Source organism: Panulirus ornatus, chromosome 20, assembly GCF_036320965.1.
Source record: "Panulirus ornatus isolate Po-2019 chromosome 20, ASM3632096v1, whole genome shotgun sequence".
NCBI lineage: Eukaryota > Metazoa > Arthropoda > Malacostraca > Decapoda > Palinuridae > Panulirus > Panulirus ornatus.
The window spans coordinates 57,920,943-57,939,866 of NC_092243.1; the positions used below are offsets into that span (position 1 = coordinate 57,920,943).

At 40.1% G+C, this 18,924-nt stretch overlaps 1 protein-coding gene across 4 annotated transcripts in view; it reads right to left on the minus strand.

Moving 5' to 3' along the window:
* Nucleotides 1-3,244: 3,244 nt before the first annotated feature.
* The window catches only part of stumps (DBB domain-containing protein stumps), a 165,490-nt gene continuing 149,810 nt past the window's right edge, over nt 3,245-18,924 (minus strand). For 3 of the 4 annotated variants that reach the window (XM_071674987.1, XM_071674988.1, XM_071674986.1), the window contains exons 14-15: nt 18,730-18,881; nt 3,245-12,775 (exon numbers count right to left, since the gene is read on the minus strand). In XM_071674987.1, the coding sequence (XP_071531088.1) occupies nt 12,614-12,775; nt 18,730-18,881 (314 nt within the window). In that variant the 3' untranslated portion in view covers nt 3,245-12,613. Of the gene's footprint in view, nt 12,776-17,576; nt 18,273-18,729; nt 18,882-18,924 lie in introns of those variants that run through there. The other variant, XM_071674989.1, reaches the window with a different exon arrangement.

An 18,924-nucleotide genomic window follows, 5' to 3' on the forward strand; every position in this document is an offset into this window, starting at 1 on the left:
CTCATTTCCAGCACATCCATCCTCCTGCGCACAACTCTATCCATAGCCCACGCCTCGCAACCATACAACATTGTTGGAACCACTATTCCTTCAAACATACCCATTTTTGCTTTCCGAGATAATGTTCTCGACTTCCACACATTCTTCAAGGCTCCCAGAATTTTCGCCCCCTCCCCCACCCTATGATCCACTTCCGCTTCCATGGTTCCATCCGCTGCCAGATCCACTCCCAGATATCTAAAACACTTTACTTCCTCCAGTTTTTCTCCATTCAAACTTACCTCCCAATTGACTTGACCCTCAACCCTACTGTACCTAATTACCTTGCTCTTATTCACATTTACTCTTAACTTTCTTCTTTCACACACTTTACGAAACTCAGTCACCAGCTTCTGCAGTTTCTCACATGAATCAGCCACCAGCGCTGTATCATCAGCGAACAAAAACTGACTCACTTCCCAAACTCTCTCATCCCCAACAGACTTCATACTTGCCCCTCTTTCCAAAACTCTTGCATTCACCTCCCTAACAACCCCATCCATAAACAAATTAAACAACCATAGAGACATCACACACCCCTGCCGCAAACCTACATTCACTGAGAACCAATCACTTTCCTCTCTTCCTACACGTACACATGCCTTACATCCTCGATAAAAACTTTTCACTGCTTCTAACAACTTGCCTCCCACACCATATATTCTTAATACCTTCCACAGAGCATCTCTATCAACTCTATCATATGCCTTCTCCAGATCCATAAATGCTACATACAAATCCATTTGCTTTTCTAAGTATTTCTCACATACATTCTTCAAAGCAAACACCTGATCCACACATCCTCTACCACTTCTGAAACCACACTGCTCTTCCCCAATCTGATGCTCTGTACATGCCTTCACCCTCTCAATCAATACCCTCCCATATAATTTACCAGGAATACTCGACAAACTTATACCTCTGTAATTTGAGCACTCACTCTTATCCCCTTTGCCCTTGTACAATGGCACTATGCACGCATTCTGCCAATCCTCAGGCACCTCATCATGAGTCATACATACATTAAATAACCTTACCAACCAATCAATAATACAGTCACCCCCTTTTTTAATAAATTCCACTGCAATACCATCCAAACCTGCTGCCTTGCCGGCTTTCATCTTCCGCAAAGCTTTTACTACCTCTTCTCTGTTTACCAAATCATTTTCCCTAACCCTCTCACTTTGCACACCACTTCGACCAAAACACCCTATATCTGCCACTCTATCATCTAACACATTCAACAAACCTTCAAAATACTCACTCCATCTCCTTCTCACATCACCACTACTTGTTATCACCTCCCCATTTGCGCCCTTCACTGAAGTTCCCATTTGCTCCCTTGTCTTACGCACTTTATTTACCTCCTTCCAGAACATCTTTTTATTCTCCCTAAAATTTAATGATACTCTCTCACCCCAACTCTCATTTGCCCTCTTTTTCACCTCTTGCACCTTTCTCTTGACCTCCTGTCTCTTTCTTTTATACATATCCCACTCAGTTGCATTTTTTCCCCTGCAAAAATCGTCCAAATGCCTCTCTCTTCTCTTTCACTAATAATCTTACTTCTTCATCCCACCACTCACTACCCTTTCTAATCAACCGACCTCCCACTCTTCTCATGCCACAAGCATCTTTTGCGCAATCCATCACTGATTCCCTAAATACATCCCATTCCTCCCCCACTCCCCTTACTTCCATTGTTCTCACCTTTTTCCATTCTGTACTCAGTCTCTCCTGGTACTTCCTCACACAAGTCTCCTTCCCAAGCTCACTTACTCTCACCACCCTCTTCACCCCAACATTCACTCTTTTCTGAAAACCCATACAAATCTTCACCTTAGCCTCCACAAGATAATGATCAGACATCCCTCCAGTTGCACCTCTCAGCACATTAACATCCAAAAGTCTCTCTTTCGCACGCCTGTCAATTAACACGTAATCCAATAACACTCTCTGGCCATCTCTCCTACTTACATACGTATACTTATGTATATCTCGCTTTTTAAACTAGGTATTCCCAATCACCAGTCCTTTTTCAGCACATAAATCTACAAGCTCTTCACCATTTCCATTTACAACACTGAATACCCCATGTATACCAATTCTTCCCTCAACTGCCACATTACTCACCTTTGCATTCAAATCACCCATCACTATAACCCAGTCTCGTGCATCAAAACCACTAACACACTCATTCAGCTGCTCCCAAAACACTTGCCTCTCATGATCTTTCTTCTCATGCCCAGGTGCATATGCACCAATAATCACCCATCTCTCTCCATCAACTTTCAGTTTTACCCATATTAATCGAGAATTTACTTTCTTACATTCTATCACATACTCCCACAACTCCCGTTTCAGGAATAACTGTTTTAGGAATAACTACATTACATTAATCAAGTGTGGTTAGATCCCTGAAATACAGAATAATTGCTAAAAAGCACTTACTTGTTAAAGACACAATCACCACTAGTCTTCCTGTAATTGTGCAGGAACAGGCTCTGCATATCTTGAATATCCTTTACAGGGAAAAGTTTAATTGCAATATTGATACATAGAATATTCATGCCTCATCAGATGTGGGACTTTAAAAGTTTTAGCTGTGTGACTACCATGTTTATGGAATTTCATTTCTAAGAGTAACTTGAATATTAAACAGAAAAGTGAGAAAAAAATTCCATGAAAGTCTTCCATTATTTTTTATACTTGATTTAATAAATTTCTAATTTTAGTGTGTTGTTAACATCACTGTTATGATTTTCTGAAATATTTCAGGAATATTATTTTTGAAAACATTTCCATAACACTTTTTATATCTTTGTTTCTCTTCTGATCCCAGACAAATTTCAAAATCCATTTATAATCACTTTTGGTTAATTTAACTTTACTTTAGGCTTCTTGAAATGTTTTGACATCTTATTGCTCATACCTTCAAATATACAAAAGCAGTACATGCTGCCGCATGGTACATACCTCCATGTGTTTACATCCTTTTAAAAGCATTTATTTGAGCGGTAATATATATTCATTAGCATAATTTGTACTAAAATAGTTTCTTTAAGTACTTTAAAGATATTTAAACTTTTTGTACATTTGATGTATGCATGATTAACACAGTGTGTTCCTGAAGTCCTGCCAAATGTAGTTAACCATTAAATGTTACTTATGTGGAAACTTAATAGGATTATTTTTCTTAAAAAGGTTTTACTAGTTTGACTTTTTTTAGTTACATCTCATCTTTGGATTACATTAATTATAACTGATTTTACTTATTGGTACAGGTTGAGTATCCTTTTATCCGAAATGCCTGGGACCAGAAGTCTTTCGGATTTTGGAATATTTGCACATACATAATGAGATATCTTGGGGATGGGACCCAAGTCGAAACACAAAATCCATTTATGTTTCATATACACCTTATACACATAGCCTGAAGGAAATTTATACAATATTCTTAATAATTTTGTGCGTGAAACAAAGTCTGTGTAACAGTGAACCATCAGAAAGCTAAGGCATCATAACCCCAGACACTCATATGGACAATCTGTGGTTGTTTGGCATCACCTTCATTCCTAACTCTGAATTTATATGCTACTGATAAGCAATCATTTTCTTACACTTATTCACACATAAGTACTTAGCAGTAAAAAAATATGAGATACCATTTATACAATGAAAAAATAATGTGTACAGGGTAACTAAGCAGTACAGTAGCATCAACAGAATGCCTGTATCAGCTGTCAAACAATAACGACAACAAACACTGCAGGTTTTCAGTTTCCACCTACGATGAAATACAGTACACTGTATTTCATTTTTAGGTTTTGTTTGAATAATAAAAACAATTAAGCTTTTAATTTATGATAATTATAGATAACTGTAAATGTAATGAATACTAACATAAATTTCAAAGCAATAATGTTATGCTCAAACATGGCATTTCAGGTGGAAATGAAATTCAGGTTTCACATGAAAATAATGTTTTGCACTTACCAAAAAAAAAAAAAAAAGTTTTCTGCTTACAAAAGAAGATAAATGCAGCAACTACATATGGCCTGAGAAACTTAAAGGGGAGGGTACATCACTGTTGACATCATCATAAGAAGGAACATCAAAAGAAGTTCAGAGATCAGGAAGTGGGTCCTTTTGGGATGAGGAAGAATTCTGCTGATTGGCTTTTTTTAAATGTTTCCTCCAGAGTCATCTACCTCATCAGCATTGATTTTTGTCTTAGTCATCTGTCTCTGATTTTACAAACTGACATGATTTCTTGTTCTGTTATGTGTGCACCCTGCTCTAGTCTAGTCCTTCAATAAGTCCATCACACATTTCACCATGTCATCTATAGGCACTTTTTCTGCAGTGTTAACAAAGTCACTTCATCTCTATTATCGATCACCTTGATTCAGAACCATTTTAGCTATTTCACTATCAGTCAGTTAATGAACAACTAGAGCCTCTTTATAGGTTCAAAACTTCTATGATACCCATTTCTTCCAGCTTACTGACGGATTCTGGGGGCCTTTTTGACATTTTCAATAATATCTTTGTGCCACAGAACTGAGAATAAATAAAAAACACAATGAGTGATGCATGAAGATCAGGCAGTGACCAATGGTCTGTGACAAACTGGCACCAAGAGATCATGAGAGGCTCAGAGCCCAGCACGGGCAAATGAGGGCAGGTGTGGAATTTTCCTCTTGTAACGTCATGTCATCACTCAAAAACTTTCAGATTTTGGAGCATTTCGGATTAGGGATGCTCAACCTGTAGTTGTTCTTTAGCAACATTGGTCAGTGACTGTATTTGATGGCTTTGTTTATCATGGGGTTAACTATTGTGAGGTTGTAATCTTTGCTACATAATTTATTGCACTGTAGATCCAGTATTTGAGTAGGCCATAAAATACGTTTAGGTTTTAATTATACAGGTACACCACTGATTTTCCGGCACTCTTGGCTCCAACACCTTGCCGGATTAACCATTTTGCCAGACCAACCATGGTCACGCAACAATAATTCATCAACATACCTCTAACCCATTAATTATACATCTCCCATGTGTCTAAAGTATACCATGGACTACTAGAAATTCAAATTAAACAAATATTAAATGTTTGAGCACCCTAAGATGGTAAGTCTGTCCTTAAATTGTTTGAATCCTGTGGTGTCTTCTTCATCTTTTGTTGTCAGTGTTTACCTAGATGTCCATTGCCAGAATAATGCAGATTCTTTTGCATTATACACCTGCTCAGGACTGAGGTGCTTGTCAGCTACGAGTTTTGCAAATTCGTCCACATACTCGACAGCTCCCTCGTGGTTCGCAGACCGCTTTTCTCCGCACACTTTACTCACGGAAATTTTCCACAATGCTTCTTGAATCTTTGGAGCCATCCTTCACTATAGTCATGCACATGTTGTAATTTAAGTTCTTTATGGAACAACTTAGCCTGGTCCATTATCATGCTACCTGACAAGTCCACTCCATCACTCTGACGCTGTCGAAACCATTCCATCATCACTCGATCGTGCTCAGTACTCTTACCATCTTTGATAGTTTTTCTAATCGTCATTTGCTTCTTGGAATCGCTGTCTGCATAGAATTGCAATATTTTCTCCCTTTGCTTCTTTATATCATAAACAGTTGAACCAGTACTGTAGATGTCACACAGCTTATGCACCAAAACATCATGGTCCATTTTTTTCAACAGTTCTACTTTATCTTGGATCAATATGGACTGGTGTTTACATTTGACACCATGATTGAAACTTGTATGTCTTAGAAGCCATAGCTAGGGTTAAATTTGAGCAAAATAAGATAAGAATCTCACAGAACTGCAGTATCATCACCAACAAGTGCAGTGTAAAGAATGTAAATAAGCACACCCTACACAAAATGCCATCTGTGGCCACCCAGTAAACTAGTCTGGTGGCTGCAGTAATTTACAGTTCCCTCACGTAATTTTGTCTGGATTAAAGGGGATGCCGAACCATCAGCTGCCGGAAAATTGGAGGTGTGCCTGTACAATATTTTTAGAATGATTTTTTTAAAGTTTTCTTTCAACCCAATTGCAAAAACTTGTTTTGATAATATTAAGATTTATTGTTTGTACTTGATGACATGTTCTATCCATATATATCTCTGGTGCTTGTTCCATCCTGGAACTTTCTCAAGGGGATGGCCACTGCAATAGAGTCTCAATAACTAGTGAACTCCAGTGCCACTTCTTAGCCTTTAGTGCCTCACCCTTAACAGGCCAGTGGCAAATTATAAGTCAAATGCAGTCTCTGGATAGGCTCCTACCTAATGTTCTTACTGGCTACTTCTACATAATGCTCCTGCCTTAATGTTCCTACCAGCTACTTCTACCTAATGTTCCTACCAGCTACTTCTTCCTAATGTTCCTACCAGCTACTTCTACGGAATGTTTCTATCTACTGCTACTACCAATTAGACGAAAGGCAGGGCTAGCACATAGCACTCTCCACAAGAAAATCAAGAGATACAGAGAATGAGCTGTGTGAGGTAAATGTTGTCAAGTGTTGCCTGACAAGGAGAGATTGTATGTTTGTGGAAAGAATGCCAATAGTCCACATGTGGATGAGGCAGAAAGAAAAGACAGCTACCTGGGTCAAAGGAATGCAGTTTGACAACCGCTGAAGTGCTGGCTCACTATGCAGCCATCACTAACCCTCCCGATACCTAGGTGGGTAGTACTGGTAATGTACCTCCCTGTTCATTGGCTGCATACCAACTATTACCTCCATACCTGACATGCAAGTCATAAAACATTATTTTCCTCAAATTTTCTTGTGCTTGTACTTCCTTTCTACATGTTCTTGCTGATACTTGGTTATGAAGTTTTTGTTATGAACTGAGGCTGCCAAGATTAATGTACTGTTTATCTGGTGGGGTTCCCTGGAACCTAAGAATTTTGGAAGCATGAGAGAGAGAGAGAGAGAGAGTTTCTAAAATGGGAAACAGAAGAGTCACGCTGGGAGTGCTCATCCTCCTCGTAGGCTCAGATTGGGGTGTCTAAATGTGTGTGGATGTCACCAAGATGTGAAAAAAGGAGAGATAGGTAGTATGTTTGAGGAAAGGAACCTGGATGTTTTGGCTCTGAGTGAAACTAAGCTTAAGGGTAAAGGGGAAGAGTGGTTTGGGAATGTCTTGGGAGTAAAGTCAGGGGTTTGTGAGAGGACAACAGCAAGGGAAGGAGTAGCACTACTCCTGAAACAGGAGTTGTGGGAATATGTGATAGAATGTAAGAAAGTAAATTCTAGATTAATATGGGTAAAACTGAAAGTTGATGGAGAGAGATGGGTGATTATTGGTGCATATGCACCTGGGCATGAGAAGAAAGATCATTAGAGGCAAGTGTTTTGGGAGCAGCTGAATGAGTGTGTCAGTGGTTTTGATGCACAAGACCGGGTTATAGTGATGGGTGATTGGAATGCAAAGGTGAGGAATGTGGCAGTTGAGGGAATAATTGGTATACATGGGGTGTTCAGTGTTGTAAATGGAAATGGTGAAGAGCTTGTAGATTTATGTGCTGAAAAAGGACCGGTGATTGGGAATACCTGGTTTAAAAAGCGTGATATACATAAGTATACGTTACATATGTAAGTAGGAGAGATGGCCAGAGAGCGTTATTGGATTACATGTTAATTGACAGGCACGCGAAAGAGAGACTTTTGGATGTTAATGTGCTGAGAGGTGTAACTGGAGGGATGTCTGATCATTATCTTGTGGAGGCGAAGGTGAAGATTTGTATGGGTTTTCAGAAAAGAAGAGAGAATGTTGGGGTGAAGAGGGTGGTGAGAGTAAGTGAGCTTGGGAAGGAGACTTGTGTGAGGAAGTACCAGGAGAGACTGAGTACAGAATGGAAAAAGGTGAGAACAAAGGAGGTAAGGGGAGTGGGGGAGGAATGGGATGTATTTAGGGAAACTGATGGATTGCGCAAAAGATGCTTGTGGCATGAGAAGCGTGGGAGGTGGGTTGATTAGAAAGGGTAGTGAGTGGTGGGGTGAAGAAGTAAGATTATTAGTGAAAGAGAAGAGAGAGGCATTTGGACGATTTTTGCAGGGAAAAAATGCAAATGAGTGGGAGATGTATAAAAGAAAGAGGCAGGAGGTCAAGAGAAAGGTGCAAGAGGTGAAAAAGAGGGCAAATGAGAGTTGGGGTGAGAGAGTATCATTAAATTTTAGGGAGAATAAAAAGATGTTCTGGAAGGAGGTAAATAAAGTGCGTAAGACAAGGGAGCAAATGGGAACTTCAGTGAAGGGCGCATATGGGGAGGTGATAACAAGTAATGGTGATGTGAGAAGGAGATGGAGTGAGTATTTTGAAGGTTTGTTGAATGTGTTTGATGATAGAGTGGCAGATATAGGGTGTTTTGGTCGAGGTGGTGTGCAAAGTGAGAGGGTTAGGGAAAATGATTTGGTAAACAGAGGAGAGGTGGTAAAAGCTTTGCGGAAGATGAAAGCCAGCAAGGCAGCAGGTTTGGATGGTATTGCAGTGGAATTTATTAAAAAAGGGGGTGACTGTATTGTTGACTGGTTGGTAAGGTTATTTAATGTATGTATGATTCATGGTGAGGTGCCTGAGGATTGGCGGAATGCGTGCATAGTGCCATTGTACAAAGGCAAAGGGGATAAGAGTGAGTGCTCAAATTACAGAGGTAAAAGTTTGTTGAGTATTCCTGGTAAATTATATGGGAGGGTATTGATTGAGAGGGTGAAGGCATGTACAGAGCATCAGATTGGGGAAGAGCAGTGTGGTTTCAGAAGTGGTAGAGGATGTGTGGATCAGGTGTTTGCTTTGAAGAATGTATGTGAGAAATACTTAGAAAAGCAAATGGATTTGTATGTAGCATTTATGGATCTGGAGAAGGCATATGATAGAGTTGATAGAGATGCTCTGTGGAAGGTACTAAGAATATATGGTGTGGGAGGCAAGTTGTTAGAAGCAGTGAAAAGTTTTTATCGAGGATGTAAGGCATGTGTACGTGTAGGAAGAGAGGAAAGTGATTGGTTCTCAGTGAATGTAGGTTTGCGGCAGGAGTGTGCGATGTCTCCATAGTTGTTTAATTTGTTTATGGATGGGTTTGTTAGGGAGGTGAATGCAAGAGTTTTGGAAAGAGGGGCAAGTATGAAGTCTGTTGGGGATGAGAGTGCTTGGGAAGTAAAGTCAGTTGTTGTTCACTGATGATACAGCGCTGGTGGCTGATTCATGTGAGAAACTGCAGAAGCTGGTGACTGAGTTTGGTAAAGTGTGTGAAAGAAGAAAGTTAAGAGTAAATGTGAATAAGAGCAAGGTTATTAGGTACAGTAGGGTTGAGGGTCAAGTCAATTGGGAGGTAAGTTTGGATGGAGAAAAACTGGAGGAAGTAAAGTGTTTTAGATATCTGGGAGTAGATCTAGCAGCGGATGGAACCATGGAAGCGGAAGTGAATCATAGGGTGGGGGAGGGGGCGAAAATCCTGGGAGCCTTGAAGAATGTGTGGAAGTCAAGAACATTATCTCCAAAAGCAAAAATGGGTATGTTTGAAGGAATAGTGGTTCCAACAATGTTGTATGGTTGTGAGGCATGGGCTATGGATAGAGTTGTGCGCAGGAGGGTGGATGTGCTGGAAATGAGATGTTTGAGGACAATATGTGGTGTGAGGTGGTTTGATCGAGTAAGTAATGTAACGGTAAGAGAGATGTGTGGAAATAAAAAGAGCGTGGTTGAGAGAGCAGAAGAGGGTGTTTTGAAATGGTTTGGGCACATGGAGAGAATGAGTGAGGAAAGATTGACCAAGAGGATATATGTGTCGGAGGTGGAGGGAACGAGGAGAAGTGGGAGACCAAATTGGAGGTGGAAAGATGGAGTGAAAAAGATTTTGAGTGATCGGGGCCTGAACATGCAGGAGGGTGAAAGGCGGGCAAGGAATAGAGTGAATTGGATCGATGTGTTATACCGGGGACGACGTGCTGTCAATGGATTGAATCAGGGCATGTGAAGCGCCTGCGGTAAACCATGGAAAGTTCTGTGGGGCCTGGATGTGGAAAGGGAGCTGTGGTTTCAGGCATTATTGCATGACAGCTAGAGACTGAGTGTGAACAAATGGGGCCTTTGTTGTCTTTTCCTAGCGCTACCTTGCACACATGAGGGGGGAGGGGGATGTTATTCCATGTGTGTCGAGGTGGCGATGGGAATGAATAAAGGCAGACAGTGTGAATTGTGTGCATGTGTATATATGTATGTGTCTGTGTGTGTATATATATATGTGTACATTGAGATGTATGGGTATGTATATTTGCGTGTGTGGACATGTATGTAAATACATATGTATGGGGGTGGGTTGGGCCATTTCTTTCGTCTGTTTCCTTGCACTACCTCGCAAATGTGGGAGACAGCGACAAAGCAAAAAAAAAATATATATATATATACATCTGCTTGAGATTAATTTCATCAACACTGTTTCAGACCAACTTTGAAGTCTGTTTAGGTCCTCTTCACTTTCCAATTCCCTCATGACCTTTCATCCTCTGCAAACATGTGGAGGTAGGACTCTGCACCTTCAGGCAAGTCATTAATATAGATCAAGAAGAGTAACAGTCCCAGAATCATACCCTGTGGCACTCCACTGATTAAATCAATCCATTTGAAAAAGACTCCTCTAACATGCATCCTTTGTTCCTCCCCACTAAGATAATGTACTATCCATCATGGGAGTTCTCTTTATTCCTGCCTAGTAATTTAACTTTTTAATCTGGATGTCCAGATACACTCAGCCTCCCCTTTTGTCCAGGACTGAACTCACTCTCTCCTAAGTTTTTTTTACACATGACCTCCTTTTCCTAAAACCAAGCTGTCTCTCACTTGGGAATTTTCTACTCTGTAGAAAGTCATCCACTAGTTTCTATTTACAGTTCAGTTTGAAACAATTCTGACTAAGAATTTAGTTATGGCTATTTGGAGAAATATTCATATTCCATAACAGTAGCCATATTAGATAGTGCTGGGATCACCAAACAGTTTTTAAAAGGGATCACTGAAGGGCAATCCCTGACAAGATTCGTATAAATTGGCCTTCTAGTTTCAGGGGTGAAAATTTGTATGGGAATCTTTGACATGAGACCTTCTGGGCATAGTGCCAAAACTAAGAATTTCACAGAAAAATCTGTATATTACGGTAAACAATTCATAATAATCATTTGAAGGTTCAAGATGAAGGTTATTTCTATTTAAGGTACTCATATGTACCACTGATCTTTGTGGATGGTGGTTGTAGTCATTAGACAGTTTTGATAAGGGACCTTCCAAAGACCATGTGTCACTTTTGGTTCAGATTGGTCAAGCAGTTCCAAAGAAGACTGGAATATAGATTGACAGATAGATGACAAAGGACGACTGATAACAACAGATGATGGACAACGAATGCTACATGAGCTAAAAAGTAAATTACCACCCTGTGGCAGACTCAGGAACTAGAAAAGATATCAACAGAATACTAAAAGGTCTTGGCTTGTACAAGTCTCATGGTTTTGATAACAATTCACCACATGATGTGGTGGGGAGACAGAACTAACGCACAGCTGCAGGAACTGTAGTGATGCAGCAGGCAAACAATAGGATGCAGGTTGGATGGGATTCGAACCCATGACACTCACTGATAGTGACACTACACTCTTAATATGAACACCATTCCCGCCACTGCCACCTCATACCGCCAGAGATCCCCCATCCCTGGGGTTTGCAGTTCGACATCCGTAATTACATGCACACAAACACACATGGGATGGGAAATCCACCCCTTCAATGACCTTTCAAAATGTCTTGGTATAGTGTGATGGAGGGTGTGGTATGGAACTCAACAGGCAAGAAAAATTTATAACTTAAACTCTAAAATGATGTGTGTTGCAAGAGAGAACAAAATTCAAAAATAAGGTTTACATGAGTCATGGGTCTCAGCTTTCTGCCCACCATCAGGTATCAACAGTCACTCAGTAAACAATCCCTCATTTACTATAAACTACACAGCACCAATGGGGCTTCATACTTATCATATCAAAAAATTTATTAAAGTCACATGAAATGAAAAATTTCATATATCAGTGAGTAGCTGCTTTTGTCCAAAGATGGACACTTAAGCAGAAAGAAAACATACAAAAACAAAACCACCAGCTATTGGGTGGCTAATGATGTAGAAACTTTACATAAAACCTATGATAATATGAATTGTGCAGATGTAGATCTGGAAAATAAACATCATTACAAAACAATGAATAAATAAAGCAAATGCATATGTGACTTTTTGTAGACTTTGAGATCATGCATCCATGGATTGATAGGACTGACCAGAAGGGGCTGTTAGAAAGAACCCAAGGGTATTACCATATAGCAAACATAGCATATGAGCCCATTCTGGAAAAAGGGAAGGGTTTTACCCTCATGGGAAGTCAGATGGAATCATCTACCCTCATACTGAGAGTACTGAACTCTATGCTTAATGGGTAATCCCTCCTTGGGAATAATAGAAATTCTGTTAAGCTATAACAACTCAAAATGTACTTCTACTATCAAATTAGTCAACAGAAGCATATTCTAGTTCTTCTTGATGTTTTTCGGCAAGTAAAGTTGGATATCCTGTTACATCATGAGTCTCTTTTGCTACACCAGATATGTTGAGTCTTGCCATATCACTATTACTTGCTGATGAAACTATCTCTTGTTTTTGAACTTCAATCTGTTGAAGTAAAAGACATAGATAGATTTATCAAATTTCCATGCTTTACTTGAAATTAATGATGTATGGGCACAATGGGAAAGAACTTTAAATAATAAGTAATCTTATCATACCTAATTGCCTTTCCCATTTTAATGATACAGCATCATGAAATAATAAACAATGGCTTCACTTACATATATATAGTACATCACAATGTAGTGTAATAAGATACTACTATCCATAACCTAAGCCCAGTGGGCCCTGACCATTTCTTATGCCCCATTCAGCCCAATAACTATATGTCACTCCCTACATTCCATACTGATACAATTCACTCTATCCCATGCAAGCCTCATTGTCTAATATTGGTACACCATCGAATTTTCGGCAACTGGTGGTTCAGCACTTCCTTTAGTCCAAAAAAAATTACGTGGGGGAACTTGAACTTACCTCGGCCACCAGACTAGTTTACTGGGCAGCCACAGATGGCATTTTGTGTAGGATGCACTTATTTACGTTCTTTACACTGCACTTGTTGGTGGTGCTACCGCAATTCTGTGAGATTCATAGCTTATTTTGCCTAAATTTAAACCTAGCCATGGCTTTTAAGGCATATGAGAGTGTCAGTCATGGTGTCAAACATAAACACCAGTCCATATCAATCCAAGATAAAGTAGAACTGTTGAAAAAAATGGACTGTGGTGTTTCAGTGAATAAGCTGTGTGACATCTAGAGAATTGGTTCATCAACTATTTATGATATAAAGAAGGAAAGGGAGAAAATATTGAAATTCTATGCAGACAGTGATTCCAAGATGCAAGTGACAATTAGAAAAACTAAGAAAGATGGTAAGAGTACTGAGCATGATCAAGTGATGATATAATGGTTTTGACAGTGTCAGAGAGATGGAGTGGACTTGTCAGGTAGTATGATAATGGACCAGGCTAAGCTGTTCCATAAAGAACTTAGATTACAACATGAGCGTGACTATAGTGAAGGATGGCTTCAAAGATTCAAGAAGTGTCACGGAATTTCCATGAATAAAGTGTGCAGAGAAAAACAGTATGCAAAGCACGAAGCTGAAGAGTATGTGTACGAATTTGCGAAACTCGTAGCTGACGAGCACCTCAGTCCTGAGCAGGTGTACAATATATTTCATTTATTTATTTAATTTAAATTTCTAGCAGTCTATGGTATACTTTAGACACATGGGAGATGTATAATTAGTGGGTTAGAGGTGTGTTGATGAATTATTATTTCGTGACCACAGTTGGCGCGGCAAAATGGTTAATCCGGCACGGCTTTGGAACCAAGAGTGCCGGCAAATGGGTGGTGTACCTGTAATTGTTTAGGCCCCAATACCCTACAGCCTCCTTCACTCCATCTCTGTCTCCTTTCTCCCCTTGCTTCCTCCACATCAGTCATCCTTTCTTCAATCATCCTCTCAATCAGCCCGCACTTTCTGTCACGTATCTCTCTCTAAAACTATCATTCCTTACATGATCAACATGCCTCACACCAAATATCATCCTCAAGCAATTAATTTCCAAAACATTTACCCTTCCCATCTTTGCTTTCAAGTCCTAAGACAATAAGACACACAACATTACCAGGGCTTTATTATAATATCAACCATATCTTTACCATTACAGACTAATATCTTTCTTTTCGTACATTTTAATACCCCCAGGACCTTTGCCCTCCCCCCCCCCACCTTCTACCCTATGACTCATTTCATCCCCTATTGATTCCATTTGCATCCATGATCATTCCTAGATTCCTAAAGCATGCTACTTCCTCTAGGACCTCCCCACCAATAGTATTCTTACACTCAAACTGTACTGTCTTACCTCTTTCAACCCATGGCTACACCTCATTACCCTACTTCTGTTCACATTTACTTGTAACTTTCTCTCATAACACACTTCACCAAACCACTTTCCTGTGACTCTTACTTCATATACCTCCCTAGCCCAGACATTCTACATCTGCCACCCTATAATCAGACATTCAAAAATCCTTCAAAATGCTCTCCCCATCTCCTCCTCAATTCATAAAGGCCCATCAGGTGTGGGGTGTGGGTACCGATCTGGTAACAGTGGAAAAACCTCACTGCCCACCTTATAAGGAGACCCGAAATCTATACTAGGATGACACACTCCTAATGTATTGTATGATGGAAAAGAAATTCGGAGTTGTTTTTTTCTTCTGCCAGTGTGTTATGAATGTTTCAGGTGACAAGTAAAATGCAGTAGACTACTTATAGTATCTGCTTCCTTGATTATGTATGTATCATTGGAGAAATCCTGATCTGTACGGGCACTTTGATGTGTGTGTGACCAGGGAAATGAGTGAAATTGGTGGTATTTTCTGTTGGTTTGGAGGCATGTCAAATGGTTCCATTGACTGGCATGGTGATTAAGAGTAGAAGATCCAAGAGGTTATGTTTACAGGGCAATCTAGTTCATCCTCCTCCCAACAAACCCTACGAGGACATCACATCTTGGCCCTGCAGGGCCAGGGGCTACGTTGATAGCTGATGTTAAAGTAATATTTAAGGGACATATTTGTTGTTAGAAGCAGTGAAAAGTTTTTATCGAGGATGTAAGGCATGTGTACGTGTAGGAAGAGAGGAAAGTGATTGGTTCTCAGTGAATGTAGGTTTGCGGCAGGGGTGTGTGATGTCTCCATGGTTGTTTAATTTGTTTATGGATGGGGTTGTTAGGGAGCTAAATGCAAGAGTTTTGGAAAGACGGGCAAGTATGAAGTCTGTTGGGGATGAGAGAGCTTGGGAAGTGAGTCAGTTGTTGTTCGCTGATGATACAGCGCTGGTGGCTGATTCATGTGAGAAACTGCAGAAGCTGGTGACTGAGTTTGGAAAAGTGTGTTAAAGAAGAAAGTTAAGAGTAAATGTGAATAAGAGCAAGGTTATTAGGTACAGTAGGGTTGAGAGTCAAGTCAACTGGGAGGTGAGTTTGAATGGAGAAAAACTGGAGGAAGTGAAGTGTTTTAGATATCTGGGAGTGGATCTGGCAGCGGATGGAACCATGGAAGCAGAAGTGGATCATAGGGTGGGGGAGGGGGCGAAAATCCTGGGGGCCTTGAAGAATGTGTGGAAGTCGAGAACATTATCTCGGAAAGCAAAAATGGGTATGTTTGAAGGAATGGTGGTTCCAACAATGTTGTATGGTTGCGAGGCGTGGGCTATGGATAGAGTTGTGCGCAGGAGGATGGATGTGCTGGAAATGAGATGTTTGAGGACAGTGTGTGGTGTGAGGTGGTTTGATCGAGTGAGTAACGTAAGGGTAAGAGAGATGTGTGGAAATAAAAAGAGCGTGGTTGAGAGAGCAGAAGAGGGTGTTTTGAAGTGGTTTGGGCACATGGAGAGGATGAGTGAGGAAAGATTGACCAAGAGGATATATGTGTCAGAGGTGGAGGGAACAAGGAGAAGAGGGAGACCAAATTGGAGGTGGAAAGATGGAGTGAAAAAGATTTTGTGTGATCGAGGCCTGAACATGCAGGAGGGTGAAAGGAGGGCAAGGAATAGAGTGAATTGGAGCGATGTGGTATACCGGGGTTGACGTGCTGTCAGTGGATTGAAGCAGGGCATGTGAAGCGTCTGGGGTAAACCATGGAAAGCTGTGTAGGTATGTATATTTGCGTGTGTGGACGTATGTATATACATGTGTATGGGGGGGGGGGTTTGGGCCATTTTCTTTCGTCTGTTTCCTTGCGCTACCTCGCAAACGCGGGAGACAGCGACAAAGTATAATAAATATTTATATTTTAGCAAATGTGCATGAGTATGACCTGCTGGATTCAACAGAATTGATCCACAGAACTATATGTTCCAAGTATGTGGGCACTATGGTACGAACATATATTCTTAGGTCTCTATTAGTGTTATTAACCATATCTGTTATTATTAATCATCACTTTTAAGTATGTATCACACAGTGAGCAGTGTGTTCAGTGCATTACCAACATCCTTATCAGAACTTGCACTTCAAATGTATATTTAAGTTTAATTTGTTTGTATCAGCATTTTCAATCATCATTGTCTCCATAACATATATTTTGCCCTTAATAAATGAGTTGTAACCATCTGTTAGCCTAAACAACCTCAAGGTCAGCAGATGTCTACAAAGATGAACATTGCTGCTTGCCCTCACCTAGGCTGTAATAACCTAATAGCTAACTGCCTACCTCCTACACTCTTCCCACACAACGAAACCACACACACCAATTGCTCAAATGTGTATTTAAGTTTAATTTGTTTGTATCAGCATTTTTAATCACCAATGTTTCTGCAACATATATTTTGCCCTTGATAAATGAGTTGTAACCATCTGTTAGCCTAAACAACCTCAAGGTCAGCAGATGTCTTCAAAGATGAACATTGCTGCTTGCCCTCACCTAGGTTGTAATAACCTAATAGCTAACTGCCTACCTCCTACACTCTTCCCACACATCAAAACCACACACACCAATCCCAGGCATTCAATGTATTTTCGATTATCAGATACTGTAATTATCTAAAATTAATATTCTATGTAGACCCAGTGCTAAGGATAAGATTTGGGTATTATAAGGCTGTTGCCTGCTGAATGTGTCAATATCCTAAGTTGCCACTTCGTACTTTTACATTGGCTACCAATACATATTCCATCGAGTTTAATGCCATTCACATGAACTATTGGTCTTTGTAGTAATATGACAGTTTATATTGCATTCATATAACACACCTGAACTGTATGCCTTACTTGTTATGTTTTCTGGCTTGAACAAAGATCTGTTTCATGTCAAAAGGATAAATCAGAAAATAAAACACAATAACCATCATTAATAATCTTTTTCCTTAAAGCATATTTAAATAACATGTTCTTGTGAATATGTGAGGTGGTGAGGAAGATATACTGTAGGTTATGGTTCATTGAGGGAGAGAAATGAAAACCCCTTCAGCATCAATAACCTGTAACCTGATAGGCACTGATGACACCAGGTTGTATATGGTCACCTGATGCCTGATTCACACTCCTGCATGCCATGTTGCACGATCCGGCGTATCTTGTCCCATTTGCGCACCAGCAATGCTGCCTCCCATGTGTGCTGGATGAATAGGTTCTCTCATCAGAGAATATAATCGTCTATATCCCATCCCGAAAACTGCATATCCTCGAGCACGTAGTTAGTTTTTCTTTCTTGGTGTGGTTGCTATGGTGCACGCCAGCTTTGTGAAGTAGGTTTCGCACATTACAGAATGAAAGTTGGAGTTGCAGGTTGTTCTGGATAGCTACAGCATTGGTCTTGGAATCCTCTGTTGCTGGTGCAGGGGTACGTTAATCTTCCTCAGCTGTGGTATTTTGGGTGCACCTGACCTGGATGATCTCATAAATTCCATTCCTTAGCCATCTCCTTCACCACATGTAAAATGTACTCTGTGAAACGCCAAGTTCCAATGCTATGTCGGGCAGACCGACCACCTTCCTTCATGCCTTCATTTTCCTGCACCTTACTAGCAATGAAATAGACTTTTATAGGCTACTAAGTCAGCTAGATATTTAAAATGAGGCTGCTATTTAAGGCTTAAGCATTGATCTAATGTTCTGATCATTCCTAACAAAACCATATTTTCTGTTCATCCTATGAACTGCAATTTCTTCGAAAAAGTCATGATAGCAAATAAAAATAAAAATCTCCTCAATGCTGCTTGATATACCAAGAAAAACACCCAAATGTTAGCTTCATCCAGTGTAATGAATGTTTGCCAAAACTTTCACATAATGAACTATAGTTTGACCTTAAATCCCTTCAGTACCACTCTTTCAAACACTGCTTTCATCTTCACCTCTCTTAATCACCACTCTCCATTACACACTTCCTTTTTTTTCCTAAACCACTTTCTATCAAGACTCAATCAAATGTTTTTTCTTTTCTCACAAAGTTATCCATAAAGTAAACCTTTTACCCACCTTTTTCATCTCATTTCGAAGCTGATTCCCTGAAGTACCAGCAACTGCATAAACAAAGTCACTGGATGTAGGCTCTAAAGATGGGTGACCTACCTTTCCAGGCAAGGTAACAGAATGACAGCCAGTTTCATCATCACTGCCAGATGGTGTCCCTATAAAGAACAATATCATTAGTGAACTTTAAACCTCACATGA